Consider the following 21,731-nt stretch of genomic DNA (forward strand, 5'->3'; position numbering starts at 1 on the left):
ATATATTTCTTCCATTGCCGATCATTTCCAACATGCCATTTCAATTGCATGTGTTGAGCAGGGACAAATACGCACACTCATCATCCTAGATCCAAAGTGGTCACTAGCCCGGTATTTCGACTCGTCGAGTACGACGACGAAGAAAGACTACACGAGAATAAGGGGTGTTCTCGATGAGGCTATCCTTGGCTACTCCAAAAGTGGAGGCACCTTCGACAAGAATGGGCAATATATCAGGCCGGACACTAAAAAGATCGGGTTCAAGCACGTGATCAACTTCCCTTGTATCAAGCAGCCGGTGGCAGCATTAAGGAGGCCTTCTATGTCCTCCATCACCTTAAAGGGTTTGTCGAGGATGCAGAGATGATGTCTCTGCCACCTAGTAAGCGAGACCCCATTAAAATGTCGGGGGAAATCAGTGATGATGATCTTAGAAAAGACTTCCATCGCATCCAAGTAAAGCTCTCGGAAATTATCTTACAAGATGTATCCAACGGATCGGGGCTCTTACACGCAGCCAGAGCGTTGCCTAAGAGGGATATCGAAGAACGCCTACATAGGCAGGGTGATGGAAGGACGTGGACGACGAAGGACTTGTACAAGCCGTTCCGGAGCCGCTCAAGAAGACGTCTCGTTGACCGAGGCCGGTGTGCCTAGCATTACTTTGAATCGATAGACAATTTGTACCGTGTTGTAAACTAAACTTGCTTAATTTGCTCGAAACGGTGGTCGTCGTTGTTGGACTTCAATTTCTATTGTAGTCGTTATCGTTGAACCATATTACTTATGTGATACCGATGCTATATTTCTTTTAGGTTTATTATTATTTCCTTGCTTTAATTCTTGTGAATATGTATGCATGTGAACCCTCTAACTCTTTCCATTGCGTTATATACTAATATGCCTTGTGTCCATAGAGATGACGTACTACGTCGTGTTCGAGGGGCGGGTTCCGGGAGTGTACGAGGAGTGGGAGGAGTGCAAGAAACAGTGCACAAGTTCGGCGGCAAGCTGCTACAAAGGGTACCCGACTAGACACGAGGCGGTTGCCAAGTGGAGGGCGCACCAAGCGAACAAGAGCAAGATGAAGACCTTCCTTGTGCTCTCGCTCTTGCTCACCATCGTCGCGGCGGTACTCTATTTCATCCTAGTGTAGGCGGCGGCCAGTGTCACTTCGTTTGTATCTAGAGATGATGAGAACTTTCTTAATTTGCATGGATTATGAGTTGTATGGAGCTATATGTATAACTCGATCGGGCTCTAAGTAATGTGATGATGATGTGATGATTATATATGTCCATATTATATCTGTCTATATTATATCAGTATATAATCTGTATACTGTGTATAAAACCAGTATAAAACCTGTATAATACACCAGGGAGCACAAAATCGAGTATACCTGTAGATAGTTCTGTGGCGCACCAAAAAATAATTCTGTGGCGCACCTATTTCTGTGGCGCAGCTATATCACATGCGCCACAGAACTACTTATTTCTGTGGCGCACCGGCCCAAGTGCGCCACAAAAACCTTAATTCTGTGGCGCACGGCCAGATGCGCCACAGAAAGCTTATTTTTGTGGCGACGTTTCTGTGGCGCACCCTCCATGCGCCACAGAATCAAATTTTCGTGCGCCACTGATGAGGCTTTTCCTACTAGTGCTCTGATTCATCAACCGGATGGATCAGACTTCAACAGCTAAGCATGGCTAAGCATAACACATATACGGCTCTAACGATGCGAATAAGCTCAGACCTAGTTTTGCTGGGAGCGGTGGATCAGTAACTCTGGGCTACAAGGATGGAATATGCACACATAGGATATCTAGAACTGCCGATAAAACATATTTGAAGCGGATGCAATATGTAAGAACCAGAAGTAAAGCATTTCGAAACCATATATGAACCAGGTTAGGGCTTGCCTTGTCCCTCGTTGTTCTGATGCTGCTCTTCGGTGGCGTTGATCTCGGGTTCGCGTTCGATCCCTATCGATGAAGAACCAAACACCGGAAAGGAAAAGCACAATCAAGACAAGGTACAATGCAATGCACATAGAATATGATGACATGTCATATTAAAGGGGTTTGGGTAACCCTAGGTGCATCGATGGAAATTAAAGGGGTTCGGCTTCGAACCCCGACATATGAGAGGGGTCAAATTAGGGTTTCTACTAAGGCTCATATTTAATTGGTTCAAAGATGTATGAAACATGGATAAACAACTAGGATTTGTTTTTCTGATCATTTTGATATATAATTTTATATTTTTCTTATTTAAAATGAATTACTTATGAATTTCCAAAATTTAATTCATTTTAAATCAATTTCAGAAAATTATATAAATAATAATAAAGTTGGACCCACATGTCATAATATTATTCTTTTCTAAAATATTTATGAAATTATTAAAATCCTGAGCAGGGGACCCCACATGTCAATTAATTTCTATTTATTGAAATTACAGAAATAGAAAAAGGAATTACAGAAATAGGAAAATTAAATATGGCATCATGCTGATGTCATCATGACGTCAGCCGGCCATGAGCTCGCAATTGAGCTCCGGTGGAGCTCCAATCCGCGGCTCCCGTGGGCGAGAGGACGCGCGGTTGGGGGCAAAAGACGCGCGACGATGCGGGGAATCGAATGGTGGCGGCGCCGCCCGCCTTTGGTCGCCGGAGCGCGACCGGCGACGAGGAGCGGCGGAGGCCGGGTCGGGTGCTCGTGGGGGCGAAGCTAGAGGGGGAGAGGGAGCAGACCGAGAGGACAGGGAGGTGCAGTGTCTCACCGCGAGCGCCTTGGCGTGGTCGGCGACGGCCGGGGAGCCTCGCCGGCGCCGGAATCGACGGTGGCCGGCCGGTCCTGCGAGGTAGGGTTAGGTCTGGGCGAGGCGCGGGAGAGCACGGGGAAGGGGGAGAATGGGGCTAGGGTTCCAGGGCGCGGCGGCGAGCTACTTGTAGCCGTCGGGGGGCGGCGGAGCGCATCGTGGCCGCCGGCGCCATCGCTCGGCCGGCAGCTCTCCACCGAGCTGCTTCGGTCGGCGGGGAAGACGGCATTTTTGCGCTTAACCCCCTGGAAAAGCTGTTGGGCTAGTGAAGGGGTGCGGCTGGGCCACTTGGGCCGTTCTGGGCTGCGGCCAGAGAGAGGAGAGAGGGAAGAAGAGATGGGCTGCGGCCCAGGGGAGAGAGAAGAGGGTTTCTCCCCCTTTTTTTCTGGTTTTCTTTTCTTTCTTTTTTCAAATTCAAATTTTCAACTCAGTTTTGAATTTTGTTTGAACTCAGAAATTGTCAAAGAATAATAAACACACATGGCTCATTGAATAACAACAATGCCATGTTGCCTAATTTATAAAATCTTGAGAGATTTTGAATGGAGAAGAAACAGAGAGAGATTTGCATAATTGAAAATTATTAAACTTTGATGTAGAATTTACTCAAATGCAAACTACATGCATGAGATGCACATGATCACTCGTTTATTTATAAACACAAGGTTGGGATGTTACACCACATCTGTCGGAAGATAACAGCAGGCGAAAAGAAGCTCCACATCTGTTGGTTCATATGAACTTCAGATACTGCAGCCAAAGGTCCAAACAAGCCACACCCCAGCAATCGCTCCCGAGGACATGGCTTCAGAGCACGGCGATGTTAGTATGGATTTGCTTAGCACCCGACTATTTCAACAAAAACCAGAGCGATGAAATCGACACTTATCAACAAGAGATTAAGAGTAAACACTTTTTGGAATGTTTCTGGACAGAAACGAAAGCAATTAGTTTACCAACCGAAGGCCCCAATTACACCTGTTTTACTCCTTGAAGGGCCTACGGTAGGACAATCTTCAGGTGTCTCTATACACCCTGCAGCTGATGGTACTCTTGATGGGGAACATGATGCAGCGGCTAGTGACAACAATGTTGACTCGAACAAGAAGATGAGGAAAGGATCGGCGGATCAGGCGGGTGCTGTGGAGCAGCCCCGCTAGACGCAATGAGTCTTTTGGCGTGGAACTGTCGCGGGCTGGGGTCGGACGCGACAGTCGGGGAGCTTCGCTGGTTAGTGAAGACATTTTGACCCTCCCTCCTCTTTTTATCCGTGACAAAGATGAGGGAAGATAAAGTCCGGAGGTTTATGTGGTCGTTGGGCTACAATTGTTCATATGCTGTCAGCAGCGTTGGATTGAGTGGGGGCTTAGCCCTCTTCTGGTCGTCGTCTATTACGGTGGAAGTAAAGGCATGTAATGCGAGATGCATTGACGCTTATGTCAGTGTAGAAGAATCACCGAAGTGGCGGGTGACCTGTGTCTACGGTGAACCAAAAAGAGAACAGCGCTATGAGTTCTTTGATTTTCTACGTTTTCTTCGTTCACAGTGGACTGGACCGTGGGTGTGTTGTGGGGATTTTAATGAAGTTTTGTCACATGATGAATACTTTGGGCCTCGGGACAGAACAGACAGACAAATTTCTTTGTTTAGGAGTTGCTTGAGGATTGTAATCTCCAAGACATGGGTTTTTCTGGGCCTAAGATGACATGGAGTAACATGCAAGAGAATGGTAGCCTAGTTCGTGTGAGACTCGACCGAGCAGTTTGTAATGGAGAGTTCTCTACTATGTTTGATGATGCTGGGGTGGAAAATATTATCACTTCCACATCAGACCACTATGCTGTAGTACTACTTACGTGGGCACATGATGTCCTGGATAGGACATGTGCTCCAGTCCAACGTGGTTTCCGCTTTGAAGCCATGTGGTTGCGAGCACCTGATTATCGTGAGGCAGTGGAACATGCATGGCGGGACAGTAGGGATGGAAATACGTCCCTACGAGCTACATGGTCGACCCTGAAGTCTGTTGCTGTGTCACTGCAAAGTTGGAGCCGACAGGCTTTCGGTTCAGTTCGCAGGAAAATTCAGAAACTAGAGAAGAAGCTGAAACGGCTGCGTGAGGCTGCAGTGTCCCAGGCCAATGTTGCTGAGGAGCGACATGTCGAGAGACAACTATGTGAATTGTTCGAGCATGAGGAGGTGATGGCTCGGCAGCGGTCTCGTGTGGAGTGGTTGCGTGAGGGGGATCGGAACACCGCCTTCTTCCATGCTCGGGCGTCGGCTCGCCGACGTACGAACAAGATTCAATACCTCAAGCGACCAGATGGTTCACGATGTGACAAGCAAGATGATATTAAAGGTATGGTGCAAATATTTTATGAGGACCTTTTTTCATCTGAACCTTGTCCGAGCATTGATGCAGTTCTTGAATCCATTCCGACTAAAGTAACTCCAGATATGAATGAGGATCTTCTGAAACCCTGCACGGACAGTGAGATCAAGGCTGCTCTTTTTCAAATGGGCCCGACTAAATCGCCAGGGCCGGATGGTTTCCCGGCGCTTTTTTATCAGACTCATTGGGATTTCTTCCAAGCGGAAATTTGTAATGCTGTGAGATATTTCTTGGAAGGAGGGGAAATTCCAGAGGGGATGTGTGACTCAGTTATTGTACTCATCCCCAAGGTGGCACATCCGGATCTCTTGACAAATTTTCGCCCAATAAGTTTATGCAACGTGCTTTATAAAATTGCTTCTAAAGTGTTAGCCAACAGATTGAAGGTGATTCTGCCTCATTTCATTTCTGAATACCAAAGCGCCTTCGTTCCCGGCCGTCTTATTTCCGACAATGCTTTGGTGGCATTTGAGTGTTTGCACACCATTCGTAAACAACAGTCCAAGCAGCCACACTTCGCCTTGAAGATTGACATGATGAAGGCATACGATCGTGTGGAGTCGATCTATCTCCATGGTTGTTTAGAGAAGCTTGGTTTTGACCCGGCATGGATTAGCACGATCATGAGATGTGTCACGTCTGTTTGTTATGCAGTGCGTGTCAATGGAGACCTTACCATGCCGATCGTACCCTCGCGAGGCATTCGTCAAGGGGATCCGATCAGTTCGTACCTCTTTCTGTTATACACTGAAGGAATCTCCTGTTTGTTGAATGCCATGCAGAATAGTGGTGCTTTGAGTGGCATCAAGAATGGGAGGAATGGACCAGCTATCTCTCACTTATTGTTCGCAGATGATAGTATCTTTTTTGCAAAAAGTGACCCCTGTAGTGTGGAGGCCTTGAAGGAAACACTTAATACTTATTGTGCGGGCACATGGCAAAAGATCAATCTGCAAAAATCGTCAGTGTTTTTTGGCTCCCATTGCAAGGATGTCATTAAATCATATGTCAAGACCAAGCTTGAGGTGCAGAATGAGGCGCTGCAGGAGACCTACTTGGGTATGCCCACGCATGTGGGACGATCACCGACTAGCACCTTCAAGTTCTTGCCAGATCGTATGTGGAATAGATCAAATGGATATACAGAGAGGCCAATGTCGAGGGCGGGAAAAGAAACTTTTCTGAAATCCGTCATTCAGGCTATTCCTACTCATGTCATGAATTGTTTTGAGCTCCCGGTTGCCACATGTGATACTATGAGATGTACAATCTCAAATTCGTGGTGGGGAGTGGAGAACGGGAAGAAGAAAATGCACTGGCGCTCGTGGGAGTGGCTCTCAACACCAAAATCGCTTGGTGGTATGGGTTCCGTGATATGTCTCTTTTTAATCAAGCGATGCTCGGAAAATAGTGTTGGCGCATATTCGTTGTGTGCGAAGGTTCTGAAAGGAAGATACTACCCAAATGGAAGCTTCTGGTCTGCGTCATGTCCGAGAACTGCTTCATATACTTGGCGGAGTCTAATGTTTGGGAAGGATCTTCTATCCAGGGGTATTCGTTGGGGTGTGGGAAATGAATCGACAATTCAAATCACCAAGGATAAATGGATCCCTGACACCCCGGCCTATTTAGTGAACCCGATGGTTCCTTTATCTGATGGACAAACTGTTGATACCTTGATAAATAGTGAGTCCAAGAGTTGGAATGAAGTGCGGCTACGTGAAGTATTCCATGAACAGATCGTGCGCAAGATCCTAACTGTACCTATCAGCTCACACGGTGAGAACGACTTTGTATCATGGCCCTTCACAAAAACTGGATGCTACACTGTACGTTCAGCTTATAATTTAGCACGTACTGAGCAGTTTCATTGTGCAAGAAGTAATCCCTGCAAGGGTTCTAGCTCACGGCAATGTGAAGAAGAGAAGGGATGGAAAAGAATATGGGCAATCAATGCGCCACGGAAGATGAAAATTATTTTATGGAGATTTTCCCATGATTGTCTTCCGACTGGATTTCAACTTTGTCGGAGACATATACCAGCACCCGATACTTGCATTTTTTGCAACCGGGTGGAACGTAAAGAACATACCTTTCTTTTCTGCAGCTATGCTGAGGAGGTTTGGGAGGCCATTAAGGAGTGCTATGGCATTCATCTCCAACGTCGTTTCTTCCTATCACCTCGCCAATGACTGTTTGATGTGCTTGAGAGATGTTCAGGTATTCAGCAACAGCTATTACTTTGACCTTCTGGCATTTATGGGAGGCTAGGAATGATGCGAGGAATAATGAGGGGATTATACACCCTTGAAGAATTGTCGAGAAGATGAAGGCATATGTTGATATTGTGGTTCTGCATTGCTTCAAGAAGCCCCGGGCTTCCCGGTGTGAGTCATCGTCATCACCTTTGAAATGGACTCCGCCGCCGGCCGGCACTATCTTGATAAATGTAGACGCCGCTATTTTTGCATCATCTCGACGTATGGGTATTGGTGCTGTGATCCTAGACCATCGTGGAGAATGTTTGGCAGGCTTCAGTGATCATCTCCCAGAGGTCACGACACCAGAATTGGCGGAGGCGCTAGCCATCAGGCGAGCAACCTCTTTTTCGCACACTCAGGGTCATCGGTTTCTAATTGTGGCATCTGATTGTCTATCCCTAATCCATAGGCTTAATGATCCAGCGATGGGTCGATCTGGCCTGGGTGCAGTAGTGGCAGATATCAAATTGATGGCGACATCCTTTCAGTCTTGCAGTTTCAAGCATATTCCCCGTGGTTTGAATAGTGCGGCTCATCAGTTAGCTCGTTCCAGTGAACTATCTAGTTTTTTTAGTTTTCATGGTGCTGTTCCGGAGTTTATACGGCAATATTTATGTAATATTTATGTACTGATGTTAAAGTTTGAATAAAGAGCGCACTTTTCCCTAAAAAAAAACCAGACTAAACGGACGACCTAGATCATCTAAAGTGGAGATCCAACGGCTCTAAATGCACCAATCGGAGGTGTCCGCATGGGTCACCAACAGGATTAATTGTTGTAATAATTACTACTGCAAGATGGTTTACATCAAGCTTGAAACTTGGAATTTTTGCTTTGTTTATTTGAAAAAATGACTGGACTGAAAATTAATTTTCACAAAAGTGATTTTTTTGTTTGGGGGAGGTTGTGGATAGAATTTTTTTGAGGAAATATTTACTTGCAAAATGGGTTCACTCCCCATGAAATATCTAGGAGTACCCACTAATGTAAAAAGAATAAGAAATAATGATTAAAAGCTAGCTAAAAACAAAAATGGAAAGTAAATTAGGATGTTAGCAAGGAAAATGGCTCGCTGTGGGTGGGAAGGTTTGTTTGATTAGTTCATCACTCTCAAGCATACCGCTATATATACTATCTTTCTACAGAGTGGCCAAAGGCCCGTAAGTAAGAATGGATATGCAAAAATCACATTTTTAGTGGGAGGAGGTTAAAAACAAGAAAAGTATCATCTTGTGAATTGGGACATTGTTTGTCCTCCAAAAGACCAAGGTGGTCTAGGCATTCTAAATTTGGATTTAATGAATATATCTTTATTGGATAAATGGTTATGGAAACTTTTCAGCGAGGATGGAAAATGTCAACAAATTTTAAGGAACAAATTCCTTTCTTAAGTAACTCTTGGCCAATTGGAAGTTAAACCCGGTGATTCCCATTTTTGGCAAGGTTGGATGGAAGTTAAAAAATTATTCTGGCCTTGTTGTAGAATTGTGATTGGCAATGGAGAAATTACACGGATATGGGAAGATCATTGGCTCCATGATTGCCCTCTCTATGTGACTTTTCCTAGACTTTACTCATTTTCTCTAAACCAAGAGATCAATATTTGTAAAGTATTTTCTACCGGGATCATAAATCTCAGATTCAAAAAGGCTATGGTTGGGCAAAGAAAATAAAAATGGCTAAGAATGTGTGGTGTGTGTGGGGATGTGACTTTGTCAGAAGATTCAGTTAAGCTATATTCGAATTTGTCCGACATGGGGGCCTTTCAGTGTGAAATCTTTTTTATTACGCTCTATAGAATTATGGGGTGGTGCCGTACAGGTTTATGTGGAACATTAAGATTCCTATGCGAGTTAAATGTTTCTTTGGCTAGTGCTGAAAGGTAGCATCTTGATGAGGGATGTTCTATTGCAAAGGTGTGGGTCATGTTCGAAGAGTTTCTTATTATGTGGAAACAATGCATCGATTGACCATCTTTCTTTTCTCGCCCTTTAGCCAGATATGTGTGGAATGTGTCGAGTGTTGCTTTCAGTTTCCCGTCCCTTCACCAATGTCCAGAGTTGTGTGAACATCTGGCTTAAAGGGTTGTAGGATCTGAACCGAAAGCTTGTTGCGGTGGTGATAACGGATGTTTTCTGGGGGACTGGAAAACAAGAAACCTAGCATGTTTTTCAAAAGAAGTGGCCAGATGAACCGATTGCAGTCATATACAAAATTTGCTATTGGATTAATTTATGGAGTTCTTTGCAGGTGAAGGACATCACAAAGGATCGACTACAATGTCTCGCAAAGTTGGTGGAGCGAATTGCAACTAAGATGTTCAACCCCAGGAGGAGATCGGTGTCATGGACCCCAAGGCTGGCAATGTAGAAAAAGTAGACAAGAATACATTTTGGCAAAACAGAAAAAACAAAGAACTGAAGTCGTCGAAGCATGTAGCCTAGGAGAGAATGTTCCAAGTGTGAGGGTTTGTAGCTCCAGGATGTGTTGTCTCTGACCTATGCACCCCTTTCCTCTTCTGTATTCTCATCATCTGGCTTAGGCGGTTTAGTTTCTTCTTTCTTTATTTCTTTCAAACAAACTCTCTATTCCATGGCTGGTTGGTGGCGGTGCTGAGATTTGTAGCAAACAACATTTGGTTTCTCTTAAGTGAAATCAGGGAAAACCCTTTAATTCAAAAAAAAAATGTAGAAAGAATATTGTCCATCTCTTTGTTGGCAATTCCAAACATGGAATTGCTTAGACCTTCGTCATATTGATTGTGTTTGTGATCGACGGCGTCGAGATGATAGAATGAAAAAACAAAAAGTGCTATAAGGACATGTACAATGTGATAAGGGCCCGTGCTGTTCGAGTTCATCGTCGTCCTCAAGGGCGACCCACACGACATCCAGAGGCTGCCGGACACCTTTGCCGACTTCGCTGCATCTGCGGGAGGATGACTGTGGCTGCTACCAGTGGCTCGTCGACGTGATCTACGACGCGCGCGGCAAGATGTACCTCCACATCGGTTGGGAGAAGGTCGCGCGCTACCACCGCCTCGAAGCCGGCTTCGTGCTCGTGTTCTCCTACTTTGGCGACAGGGACATGAGCGTCAAGGTGTTCGACGAGACGCGTTGCCGCCGGAACTACCATGGCGACGGCACCGACGAGGACGACAACTGAAGAGTGTTGTTTCTTCGCAGCGAATATATGCACGAAGGTTTCTGGTTGTTCTTCCTCGGAAGAACCAACAGGGGCACCCTCACCAGCTGGATTTTCCAGTTTGGGTGATTGGGTGTGCTCTCGAGTGTTCTTTCTTGGCAGGGAACACACGAAACCTTCGATGCTCGGCCTAGTTAGGTTTAATTCTTTTGCAATATTTTATATTTGTGTCAACCATAGTTCAAACAATGTATTAGTTTATGGAAAACCATGTTCCAAATTATGTCTTCGTGTAAACCACGTTCCCAATTATGTATTAGTTTGTGGAATATTTCTTCTCTTTATTGAAATAAAAATGCAAAAAAATAATATTTTAATGTTTGGGGTGGCGTTTGGGGGACGCGGCTGGGGATCGACGTCCCCAAACGCGACACGAACGAAACACGTCCCCAAACGCTCAATTCGGCACCGTTTGGGAGACGGTTTGGGGACGCGACTGTAGATGCTCTTAATTTAGTGTGCTTACAAGAAGAAACTAGACTTCACTAACTAGACAAATGCCTAATAGGAGTCTTTCATGTGCAAACAATTAAGAACATATGCTTATAAATACTTGGTTCATTTTCGTAAATACCCCTCTAAGGAAAAATGTGGGTAAGATCAAAATTTCGTCGATTAAAATATCAAATGATTAAAACTCGGATTAGGTTATTAGGGTCGGTATAAACTTTTTTGTTCCTCAAAAAAGGAAGCCTATTAGGGTCGGTGATAGTGGGCGGCAGGAAAACCTATTAGAATTGGAATCCGTCCTCCGGCTCCCACCCGGATTGAGATCCGGTGACATGCCCATAGCATGTCACCAATGAACAGTAACTGTGACATGCACCTAGTTTTTGGCCGTTGGATCCAAACTCGATGGACAGATGAACATGAATATGACTATGCTACAGTGTACGTGCTACAGTGCATATGCTACAGTACGCACGCTACAGTGTACCTGCTACAGGAACGGGCACAGTGACGCGCTACAGTACTTAATCTGGTCCGCTCGTTTTTGATCCAACGACCCATAGTGCATGTCACCGCACATCGGTGACATGCCTTGTGCAATCACCGTTGTGCCGAGTTTCCTCGCACTGCCGCTCCCTTGCGACGCCGACCTCGCTTCCGGCATGTTAACGCCGCCACCGCCGCCAAACTACCAAGAACAAGAAGGTCTCTCTCTTTCCAGATCTCGATTAGTAATGCCGATTGCTACCGTAGCCATCGTTCCTCAGGGAGCAACTTCAGTAGTCACCAATCGCGATTTTTCCATGTTGGGCAGTTAGGGTGATTAGATTCGGCGGCGTGGCCTGCCTATGAAGAAGTTACTACTAGCAAATTGATTTTTTTTTTCGCAAAAAAAGTTACGGAGTAACTTTTTTGTACGGCTGGCCCTTACATCCCGTTCTGTACTGGAACAATGAACATTATACTCTCTTCCAGGTGATTCTCGCTATGACAAGAAGAGGAGATTACAGCAAGGCCGCGCCGGAGAGTCAAGTAGCAGACTACCACCGGATGAAGATCTGGAGAGCCTCTTCTCATCGTTAACGATCGACAGCATCCTCTCTGAAGGAAATTCAGGTTGCGCCACATCGACCCGATGCTAGGTGGTCAATACCAAAAGAATTTATATACTGCTTTTAGGAGTCACAAATTTGCTGTTGATGCGCCACCGCCAGCCATTGACTTGTTGTTCCATGGTTTTCTGGTCGAATTTGCATATTTAGGCTTGATAAATATCCTCTTTCCGCTCTGTACCGGAAATCGACATTCTACTGCTTTTAGGAGTCACAAAATTTGTAAAATTAGGATGTGCATTGCTTTGATGATTCGGGTGAGAAATCTACTTCTTACTGCTTTCAGGAGATTTTTGCAAGAATAGGAAGAGGAAATCTGGCCAAGAACCCGCTGGATATTTAAACAGATTACCGGATGATTATTTGGAAAAGATGTTGTCATCGCTTGCGATCCAAGATGCCGCAGTTACTACTTCTGTTTCCGAACAATCGGAGGAACAGGGCTCTCATCTCGTATTTAGTGAGCACACCGTATTTTCTGAGGAAAGTTCAGGTTGCACCACTTCCATTAAATGCAATGATCCAGAATCTATGAGTTTGAGATCAGACAAATTCATTGATAGAGTAAACAACCGGCTGCTGTGTCATGAGGGAACTGGTGTTAATGTGTTTGAGGTTCATTTTGATCTGAACTCCACCCATGCTGCCCACCTTGACAAATGGGTCCAGTTCGCGTCAATGTCAAATGCACACTCTGTGAGACTTCAGTTGTGTAAAAGCGGAATATCCTGTTCTGGTCATTCCAGGACTACAAGTCCTTATAACTTCCCTTTGCATTTTTTCGGTGATGGACAAGCATCCTCTTTGCGGAGGCTATGGCTGACGAATTGCATATTTGGACCATCAATGCGTCCCTGCAGATTTTCCTCTCTCATAAGCCTCTATCTAAAGTGTGTCACGATAACTGATTCTGACACCCAAAGTATTTTCTCTTGCTGCCCTGTGCTCCGCATTTTGATATTGGTGAGCTGCAATGATTTGGTTAACATAAGGATTTCTAGTGAAACACTGTTCCATTTGTATATATGTTATTGCAAGAATTTGGTTAGTATTGAGGTTCATTCAACCAGCCTAACCTTCTTTGAGTATGATGGACATAAGGTACTCATCAAATATGCGAGTTCTCCCAATATGAGGAGAATAGTAACAAAGTTCTCGAACAGAAATTGTTCTCTCTCGACGCATTTAAATAAAATGAAAATGATCAAGAAAGTCTCCTTGACATTCCTTTCACCATCTAAGGTACGCTAAGATGGTTCATACCCAATTGGAGTTAGCAGTTTCTAACTGTCATAGTAATCGATTGCAATAATTGCTTTATTTGATCTTCTGCAGGAGCCCAATTTCAATCTATATGCGAAGAAATTCACTGTATTGAAGTACATCAACTTGTATGTTTTGCCATCTTGGAATAATGTTCTTGCAGTAGCTTATCTCCTTCAAGCAACTCCTTATGTCACAAGACTCCGTCTAGAAGTACGTCCTAAATGCTCTCCATTTTTTCTTTGTTTGGAGTAAAATTAGAACGCCACATAGTTGGGCCATGGTTAATGTTCTCTTAGTCCTCTGTTTGTATATGCTATCCCTCTACTGGTCTTTAAGTAAGCTGTGTTTCGTTTCCATGTCCTGAGATGAGGTCATCTAAAATACAAATTATATGGTACCACTACCACTTGTGATATCAAATTATCATAAAACAATTTGGCTCGAACGGCATCAAGCATTTATGTAAGTTAAATCAAAGACATGTAATTGGTCAACTTTTGAGAGAGCTTGTTACCACAAGCCAAATTTTCAACACATAACCTATATTAATGACGAGACCAGTGTCTCAGTTTTTTATGAGTTACGGGTAGTGCTATATCTGACAGATTAAATCATTCACTTCTTTTTTGGACCTTGTAGCTTTTGTAGTTACTGCACGTATGATTACTTCGGTGGATCTATAAAGTTTTTTGTCAAGTCACAATCCGGCAATTGTGAAGAGCTCACAACAGTTGGGTCTTCCTTGCATGCAGATGCAGGCATACAGCGGAGAACAGCACCATCTGGAGAATGTCCAAGTTAGCTGGCCCGAGGGCATCTCTCTTCAGAAGCTCCGATTGATTCTTGTAGGAGGTTTCGCTGCGCAACCCCCGGTGATCGAGCTTTTGGTGTGCCTAGCTGGTGGGTGCGGCCCCTGGTTTGAAGTTCCTCACAATCAATCCACGCTACCATCAATTGAAACGAATGGGTATATGGGTGAGGGAGAAGGATGTTGCCAAGGCGGCGAGGGATCATGCGTGGAACGTCGCAAGGGAAGCCATCGGCCTTAAGCTCCCGCCGTCTGTGAGGTTTGCCCTCCGTTGATCCGAGCGGGGCAAGTCTGGTGTTGAAGCGTTTTCTTCTGGAGAAGAGGGCTTCAGAATAATGATTTTTTTAGTTTTTTTTTCGTTTTGGTGGGCTTTCTCGGAGTGTGGTGTGGTGTTGGCAGTGCACAGAGTTTATTTTGGGGGATTATTTGGGCTTACACCATATGGTTTATTGTTGCGTAATGTGGAGTGAGATAGCTGTCGTTACCGAAGTGCTCTAATTACTTCGGTTTCTTCAATGGAACCAGGGCCGTGACCCTTTTCCTCTAAAAAGAAACATGAGACACACATTTTCTTGTGGTTGCTTTCTATCTATAGATTGATTGCGGAACCTGAATTGAACTGTGAAATCAAGGCAGGCAACGGCGTGTATTGTGTGTAATTTGTTCGAGCTTTTGCAGATCAACATTCATGTGAGGACTGTTGTGTCTTATTTTTGTTAGAACATGATGAGAACCTGCGGTATCTGAACCTACTGCTGTCCAATTTCATCATTTCGATGCCTACTGCTCATCTTCTTCGGCTGTGGTGTGCCGGAAACGTTTTCGTTTTGTCTATCGTTTGGAGTCAACCGAACTGGGAATTACAGTCAAACTAGTCTGAATAGGGTCGCCTATTTCCACTGTGATCGCAGCTCCGGAGATTTGTTTGCCAGAAAGATAGTCCAGAAAAGCGCGTTTTCTTGGATTTCATTTGGTAGTCGGATATGAATTGTGTACGAAGAATAGAAGCTGTGCTCAATCTAGATATCTGAATGCTGATGCGGAATCAGCCAGATTTCCTGTCAAAGTAGAGGTTCTTTAAATCTATTCCTGGTTTAATACACAACTAGGTTTCGTGGTGTAGTTGGTTATCACGTCAGTCTAACACACTGAAGGTCTCCGGTTCGAACCCGGGCGAAGCCATTATTTTTTTTCAATTTTCTCTTTGCCGCTGCTGGCTAAAAACGTCATCAAATTCTAAAACGAATCAATAAAACACTGGAGCTCTAAAATGAAGCAGACATTTGGACATCGTCTCAAAGTCTTAAACTGCCGGCGAGCACAGCAGCACGCTGCCTGGCCAGCGTCAACGCCAAAGAAGATGGATGCCCCCGGCTGAAGGTAAGGTACATTCAAAATCAGTGTTGATGACGCTAGGGCGTCTCCATCCATACACAGGCAGTGCCCTGGCAGCGTTCTACATTTCTACCAGTCTACCACAACGAGCAAGTGAAGTACCAGCGTTATACATAATGCAGGAAAAAAAAAAGTAACGCACGGTGAAAGCAACGGATGAGCAACAAGTTCAAGGGCATCCAGTATTTTTCCCAGTTGCAGTACACATGAAAGCTCAGGGGATGTGATCCCATGGCCAGCAGCATCTCTAGACCGGAGGACCATGCAGCAACAGTAACGTGCACTTGGGGGGTGCTGTAAACATCAGGCGAAAGAAGAAGATAACCACAACTCTTGTTCTACACCTGCAGCTGAGCCTGAGAGAGACGCCGGTATTTGCATTGCAAACCCAGGGCTCCACACGGAATTCCCAGACTTTAATCCAGCTGCTGTGAGCCACAAGAGCAGCGATGCCAAAAACTTTGTCGATGAGCATACATCGGAGTGACTGTACGTGCACAGGCGGACACCGTGAGGCGGACAGCTCGATGTCCTGCCCGGCAAGTTCTTCTCCTGCAGACCAAATCTTTCCACAAAAAGAAAGTGGAGTTAAGAGTAATGCACAGGTGGTTAGACCAGTGCTACATGTTGTAGTGGCCAAAAAGGCAATCTTGAGTGATATGTACCTTGGATTTAGAGAAGAGTAAGGCTTGCTATCGAATCAGCTTCTGTAGGACATAATGCTTTGACTTGTTCTGTTCCTTCCCCTCGGGTCTGGTTGGTTGGATGTTGGCCATTTGACAACAAGCAAAACCCTTTCATTTTTTCCTCCTTTTCTCTCGAATAAACCAGACGTTTCAAAGACAGTAGTAATAAAAGAAAAGGAAGGGTAAAGGTAAAGGTAAAGGTTGCTATAGCACTATTTGAGTAGCTGCAATTCAATATTATTATGGTTAGTGCATACACATGGAATTGGAGCTAGACGCATACTGACCCATATTTCCGACATCAAAGAAAAATGCTATCTTAATTTAGAAATACTTCTGCAATTTATGCCAGACACGTATTGATCGAGACATACAACAGAAATGTGGATGCTATCTGCTTATCATGTTAGTATTTTCAGCTAATTCCAGAAAGACGGCTCCTGTGCAGGTCGACGCAGTCCCATACCCTGTAAATGTCAAGAAAGGGATGGTTAAACCAAGTGGTTCTGAATTCTGAAGTTATCGACATCTTCAATAATGACGAAATTGACGCACAACTGTAAAATTCATGGATAGTGATAAAATATGTCAAAATTAGAACGATTGTAATGAACAACCAGTTTATCAGATGACAGATCGGATGAGAACAACTGGCCAGCTTTCATGGAAACGGAGCTGAAAGACGACGTCTTCATTGTACTACTCATCCAGAGTCATTCTTGACAAAACTATGAAATGATATGCAGCTATGGTTTCTAAATACAAGATGAAAATCATAGGCACAAACTGGTAAGTTTCTTATGTAGCATGGTTACTCCAAGAGGTTAAGCTGTCAAAGAATGATCGCATAACTACTGAATCCTGATACTATAGTGGAGATATGCAGATCAAGTTATCTAGACATCGCCAGTGCCATTAAGAAAATAAAAACAGGTGTGGATTAGTATACGTTCTTACAAGATTACGGTCATTCTAACTTCCATCAGAGGTAGGTGGTTGTCCAGGCCCACAAGTTGGCACAACAGTACTATCTGGGACTTCCGGTATGCCGTTTTGTGGTGCTACATGTGGTGCATAAGCATATGGTCCTGCTACCTGCAAATAATTGATATCTAAGCTAGGTGAACAAATGAAACAGGGCTGAGAAGTCCCTTGTACCTGAGGCGCTGCTGCTTGTCCACCATCTGGGTGAAGGAAGTGATTACTTGCCTCCCTCAGGTGAATGTTTTGCATCTGGTTTGCAACATACATAGGGTTCATTGCTCCAGATGAGTTCATAGGGATGTGACTTGACATGGAATGGTTCATGTATGGCACTCTTGCCATCTGATTTAGACCCTGTGCCGCAGGCATGCATGCCGAATTCATTTCCACAGCCATCGGTGGCATGAACTGGTGAGCACCAGCAAACATCATTGGCGCCATCCCTGTAGTCATCCACATAATCTGAGGTAGATTTGACAGTCTTAGTTAGGTACCTGTAAATTGATCTCATAATATGGCGTATGGTAGTTCAGGTAGAGGAGGCAGTGATTTCTAACCTGAACTTGCATTTGGAGGGACTTCAAGTACTCGATTGCCTCGTCTAGTATTGATGCTTTGTCGGCCTGAAATTGTTTGCCCAAGTAAAGATTAAAGATTTGAAAGTAAAGACTTATATGTGCATGATAAACTAGATATGTCAGCACTCACCAAGGGAAATAAATTCCAGAGACTTGCAGCTGATCAGAAAAGATGCATAATATATACTCGATTCTTACCTTGTTGCAGTGGGGTATGAGTTCTTGTAATGAGCGCATCTTTTCATTGATCCGGTCTCTTCTTCTCTACATATAATCACAAACAGGGCTATAATTAAGAAGAATCCATCGGCGGCATGCTACACTGCTCGAAATAAGATTATACTAGTTAAGGTATGATGATCTCACTCTCTCTGACTGGTTGTGAACTTCAGCTGCCCTGCTCCTCCGCTTCGACCCGTGTCGCCTAGATGATTTCGTCTCTTCAGTCGCTTCATACTCAACATCCTGCAATTTCTTCATGAGCTCAATTCAGTATCGACTCAAGCATACACCTCAATGCTCAAGAACACAAGATGAATAAACTAGACCAAGCAGAAACACACCTCACTGCGGCAGGCAGACTCGTCTCTGCACCTCCCCTTCCTCTTGTGGGCATGGCCGCTCTCACTCGGCAAGCCGGAGCCCCCAAAGTTGCTCCCTGACCCACCGGACGACGACGTGCCGGTGCCGGTATAGGTGGCGGTGCAGTCGCGCGTGCTCGTCCCGCGCGTGCCCTCGGACGGCAGCGCGGCGCTCCCCTCCTCCCTGCCCTCCGCCGGCACCTCCGGGACCTGGCTGCTGCCGCAGAAGGTCGAACCGATGTCGCCGCCGCCCGTCCAGCTGGAGCCGATGCCGCTCCTCATTGGCGGTCTCGCCGCCTGGTGCGGCGGCGGCGGCGGAGGGCACGGGAGCGGGGCGGGTCCGTCCGCAATGCTGTGCCAGAGCTGCGCGTACATCTCGTTCTCCAGCCCGTCGACGTCGCCGAACCACGCGGCGGTCTCCTCGCCGGTGAGGCCGCTGGCGCTCTGGCCGCCGCAGGGGTTCGCCGCCGGCCTCGGGTGCGTCTGCGGCTGCGCCACAACCCCGCCGTTGTGCCATAGCAGCTCCACGAGATCGGTTTCCGCGCTGCGGTTTGCCGCCGGATCAATCGATGGTTCGCCGGAATAAAAAGGGGAAAGAATCCCGTTTGGTATGTGTGTCACAAAATGTTTTACCTGAGAGGCTTCTTCTGGTACGCCGCCGATCTCCCATTGCCGTCCATGCAACGATTCTTGGAGGAAAAAATCCACACTCTGGAAGAAAGATAGCACTCTTATCCATTAATCCGTGCATTTATCTCTATCAAGTGGAAGCATTTACTTGGAAGAAACAAGAACGCTGAATGAAGCCAAACAGAAAACAAGAAAGTTCGCCACGGAAAGAAAAGCTCCCCAAAAGGAAAGAAATGCTATCCATTCAGGAGAAACGAACAAGATGAGCCGCAAAGCAAACCTGGATTGAACAGAAAAAGGGGGGAAGCAGCAACAAGCCTAGCTGAGCTTAAGCTACCCTTGTCTTTCTTCTAGCTCCAGCCTCCAGCAGACCTGCTACAGCTACAGCTCGCCCACGGGGCGCATCAATTTATTCCACTCGATCAAGAGCTGACCTCTCAGCAGCAGTACTGTTTATTCGATTCGATCAAGCCCGGCGTGATGAAAAAGCGAGATAAGTGAAGTGACAAGTCTTGCTCTCCTCTGCCGCACTCCGCAGACCGAAGCAGCTTTGGCAGTGTATGTAGTGTGTACTTGGCTCTCTCTCTCTCTCTCCCGGAGAGAAGAGAAGAAGAGCAGGACCCGTGGGCGATTTGGCTTGGATTTTTCTCGTTGGGAACGGGACGGGAGAAATGGGGAACGGCGGGTACCGCGATTTTTCGCAAGTTTGGATGGTGGAGGAGCACAGCGGCACCGGCTAGCAGCTAGCTTGGCGTCCTTGTCGGATCTCCTTGGCGCGGGGAGATGTGTGTCGGCCCTCGGAATCGGCGGCTTTGGACGAGACCGACGGATTATGCATCGCTTGCTTTAGAATTTTTTCATTCTTCTTTTCCTCTCATCTACTCCCCCACTCCTAAGTATAAGGGTCTCTATGATTCATAGGATTTCTATAAGAATTGTGTAGGAATTGGATTTTATGGAAAAAAATCTACCGTTTGATTCATAGAACATTTCTCGATAAGGGGCACTTTATTATTTAAAAAGTTTTAAGTATTACACCTAGCATCTGCATAACCAAGATGCACACAGCCGTTCCGAAGTCTAAGAGCCTGCGATAAAAAAAAAAAGCTAACTACTATGACACTCTGTTGGCTTCAATTCTCCTACTATGTAGCCACCCATGTTGGAAAATAAACTCTGTGGCCGTGTTCTCCAATCGTGTAGATACCTCCATAAAGAGGTCGTGATCCTCCAAACACTGGAGTGGCGACCATGAACGGAGCAAAGGCGTACACCGGTGGTGGATGACTTGCATAAGAGAAAAAAAAATTGTCATTAAAAACCTTATCATTCCTACATAGCCAAAGCGACCATCCAACCGCAATCGCTCCCACTATGATAATCGTTTTGTACCTAGAATCCACCTCATTAAGCCCACCAAAAATCTTTGCAATGCTACAGGGAGGATACAAGGTAGAACCTATCTGAATGATTGACCATATAGCTGTTGGCGTCCGAAACCCACCGGCGAGTAGCGACGGGCAACACGTAGAGCCGGGAGGCTCCCAGATCTGCGGTTGGCCCTGGTCCCTCGTGCGACGGCCCGCAAAGCTCCGGCACGCACGTCCGATGCTGGTGCAAGGGCGTGCCACCTGACCTATACCTGGTCAGGAAGGTGATGGATTGCTTCGCTTAGTTTCATACATGGCATACACGTAAACATTAAATACGAGCCTCGATCGGCTCTCAGGTTGTCCTGTGAATCGGCTCAAGGAGCCGATCCACCCATGATTCGTATGAGATCTACGATAACATGGTGGTCCTGCTTGATCAATATGAAGCTAAAACGACCTACGACGATTTAGGGTTTTCACCACATAATCGGAACATCCTACACGTGATTGAGCCTGGCAGCCACGCAAGATGATAATAAACCAGCCCTAGATAAGGCCTAAAAACCAACATGAAGTTGATTCCCGGAACATCTTATCTAGGGCTAGCAAACTACACCCTACGTGCTACTGGATCCTTCAACCCGTTTGCAAGGCCTAACTATGTAGATATTAAACTAATCCTTGAATAACAAGGAGCAATCGTAACGGATCGGATCTACTAAATAATGACTAAGCAAGGTGCCACCCTTGCACCTCAGATCGGTACAAGGGTGGCTAGATGTCTAGGGATAGCATGGATAAAAGCATGTATAAAGGCAAAACAATGCTAACCCTAACACATCTACGATAACTACGTTGCTCGCCATCAACAAGGCTTCAGCACGAGCAACGCATGAACAACGAATAAACGTATACTGCCTAAATCGCGAGATGCGATCTAGGCAGCATGATGCTTACCCGGAAGAAACCCTCGAAACAAGGGGTGGCGATGCGCCTAGATTGGTTTGTTGTGAACGTGATTGTCTTCTTTCTCAATAACCCTAGATACATATTTATAGTCCGTAGACTTTCTAACGTGGGAATAATCCCAACCGTGTACGAGCCAAATTCTACCTAACCGACACGTATCCTACTATATTTACACATACACGGGCAATCTAGCCCAAACTCCTTGTACAAGGCCGATT

General features: G+C 45.5%; 2 protein-coding genes and 1 non-coding gene across 5 annotated transcripts; 2 read left to right on the top strand and 1 right to left on the bottom strand.

Moving 5' to 3' along the window:
• The first annotated feature begins 11,718 nt into the window (after positions 1-11,718).
• LOC127346792 (uncharacterized) lies at positions 11,719-14,976 on the top strand. Its single transcript, XM_051373055.2, has 5 exons — positions 11,719-11,836; positions 12,107-12,247; positions 12,530-13,485; positions 13,579-13,719; positions 14,262-14,976. Exons 1-5 carry the CDS (start codon positions 11,719-11,721, stop codon positions 14,556-14,558), a joined length of 1,653 nt encoding a protein of 550 aa, XP_051229015.1. The 3' UTR covers positions 14,559-14,976.
• Positions 14,977-15,425: 449 nt separating this feature from the next.
• TRNAV-AAC (transfer RNA valine (anticodon AAC)) lies at positions 15,426-15,499 on the top strand. The gene has a single exon. It is a non-coding gene; the product is annotated as a tRNA-Val (tRNA).
• A 370-nt stretch (positions 15,500-15,869) lies between these two features.
• Positions 15,870-19,948, bottom strand: LOC127292562 (transcription factor PHYTOCHROME INTERACTING FACTOR-LIKE 13). Of its 3 annotated transcripts, none has more exons than XM_051321981.2 (10): positions 19,452-19,934; positions 19,175-19,252; positions 18,524-19,085; positions 18,327-18,434; positions 18,159-18,224; positions 17,940-18,005; positions 17,557-17,844; positions 17,356-17,493; positions 16,378-16,865; positions 15,870-16,277 (listed from the first exon to the last, which is right to left on the bottom strand). In XM_051321981.2, exons 2-8 carry the CDS (start codon positions 19,219-19,221, stop codon positions 17,371-17,373), a joined length of 1,260 nt encoding a protein of 419 aa, XP_051177941.1. In that variant the 5' UTR covers positions 19,222-19,252; positions 19,452-19,934; the 3' UTR covers positions 15,870-16,277; positions 16,378-16,865; positions 17,356-17,370. The 3 variants fall into 3 exon arrangements, with proteins under 3 accessions (XP_051177941.1, XP_051177942.1, XP_051177943.1); XM_051321982.2 differs by having other exon boundaries at positions 18,327-18,425; positions 19,452-19,927; XM_051321983.2 differs by lacking the exon at positions 17,356-17,493 and having other exon boundaries at positions 19,452-19,948.
• Positions 19,949-21,731: the final 1,783 nt, after the last annotated feature.

The sequence above is a fragment of the Lolium perenne genome, chromosome 4, assembly GCF_019359855.2.
Source record: "Lolium perenne isolate Kyuss_39 chromosome 4, Kyuss_2.0, whole genome shotgun sequence".
In the NCBI taxonomy this organism is placed as follows: Eukaryota; Viridiplantae; Streptophyta; class Magnoliopsida; order Poales; family Poaceae; genus Lolium; species Lolium perenne.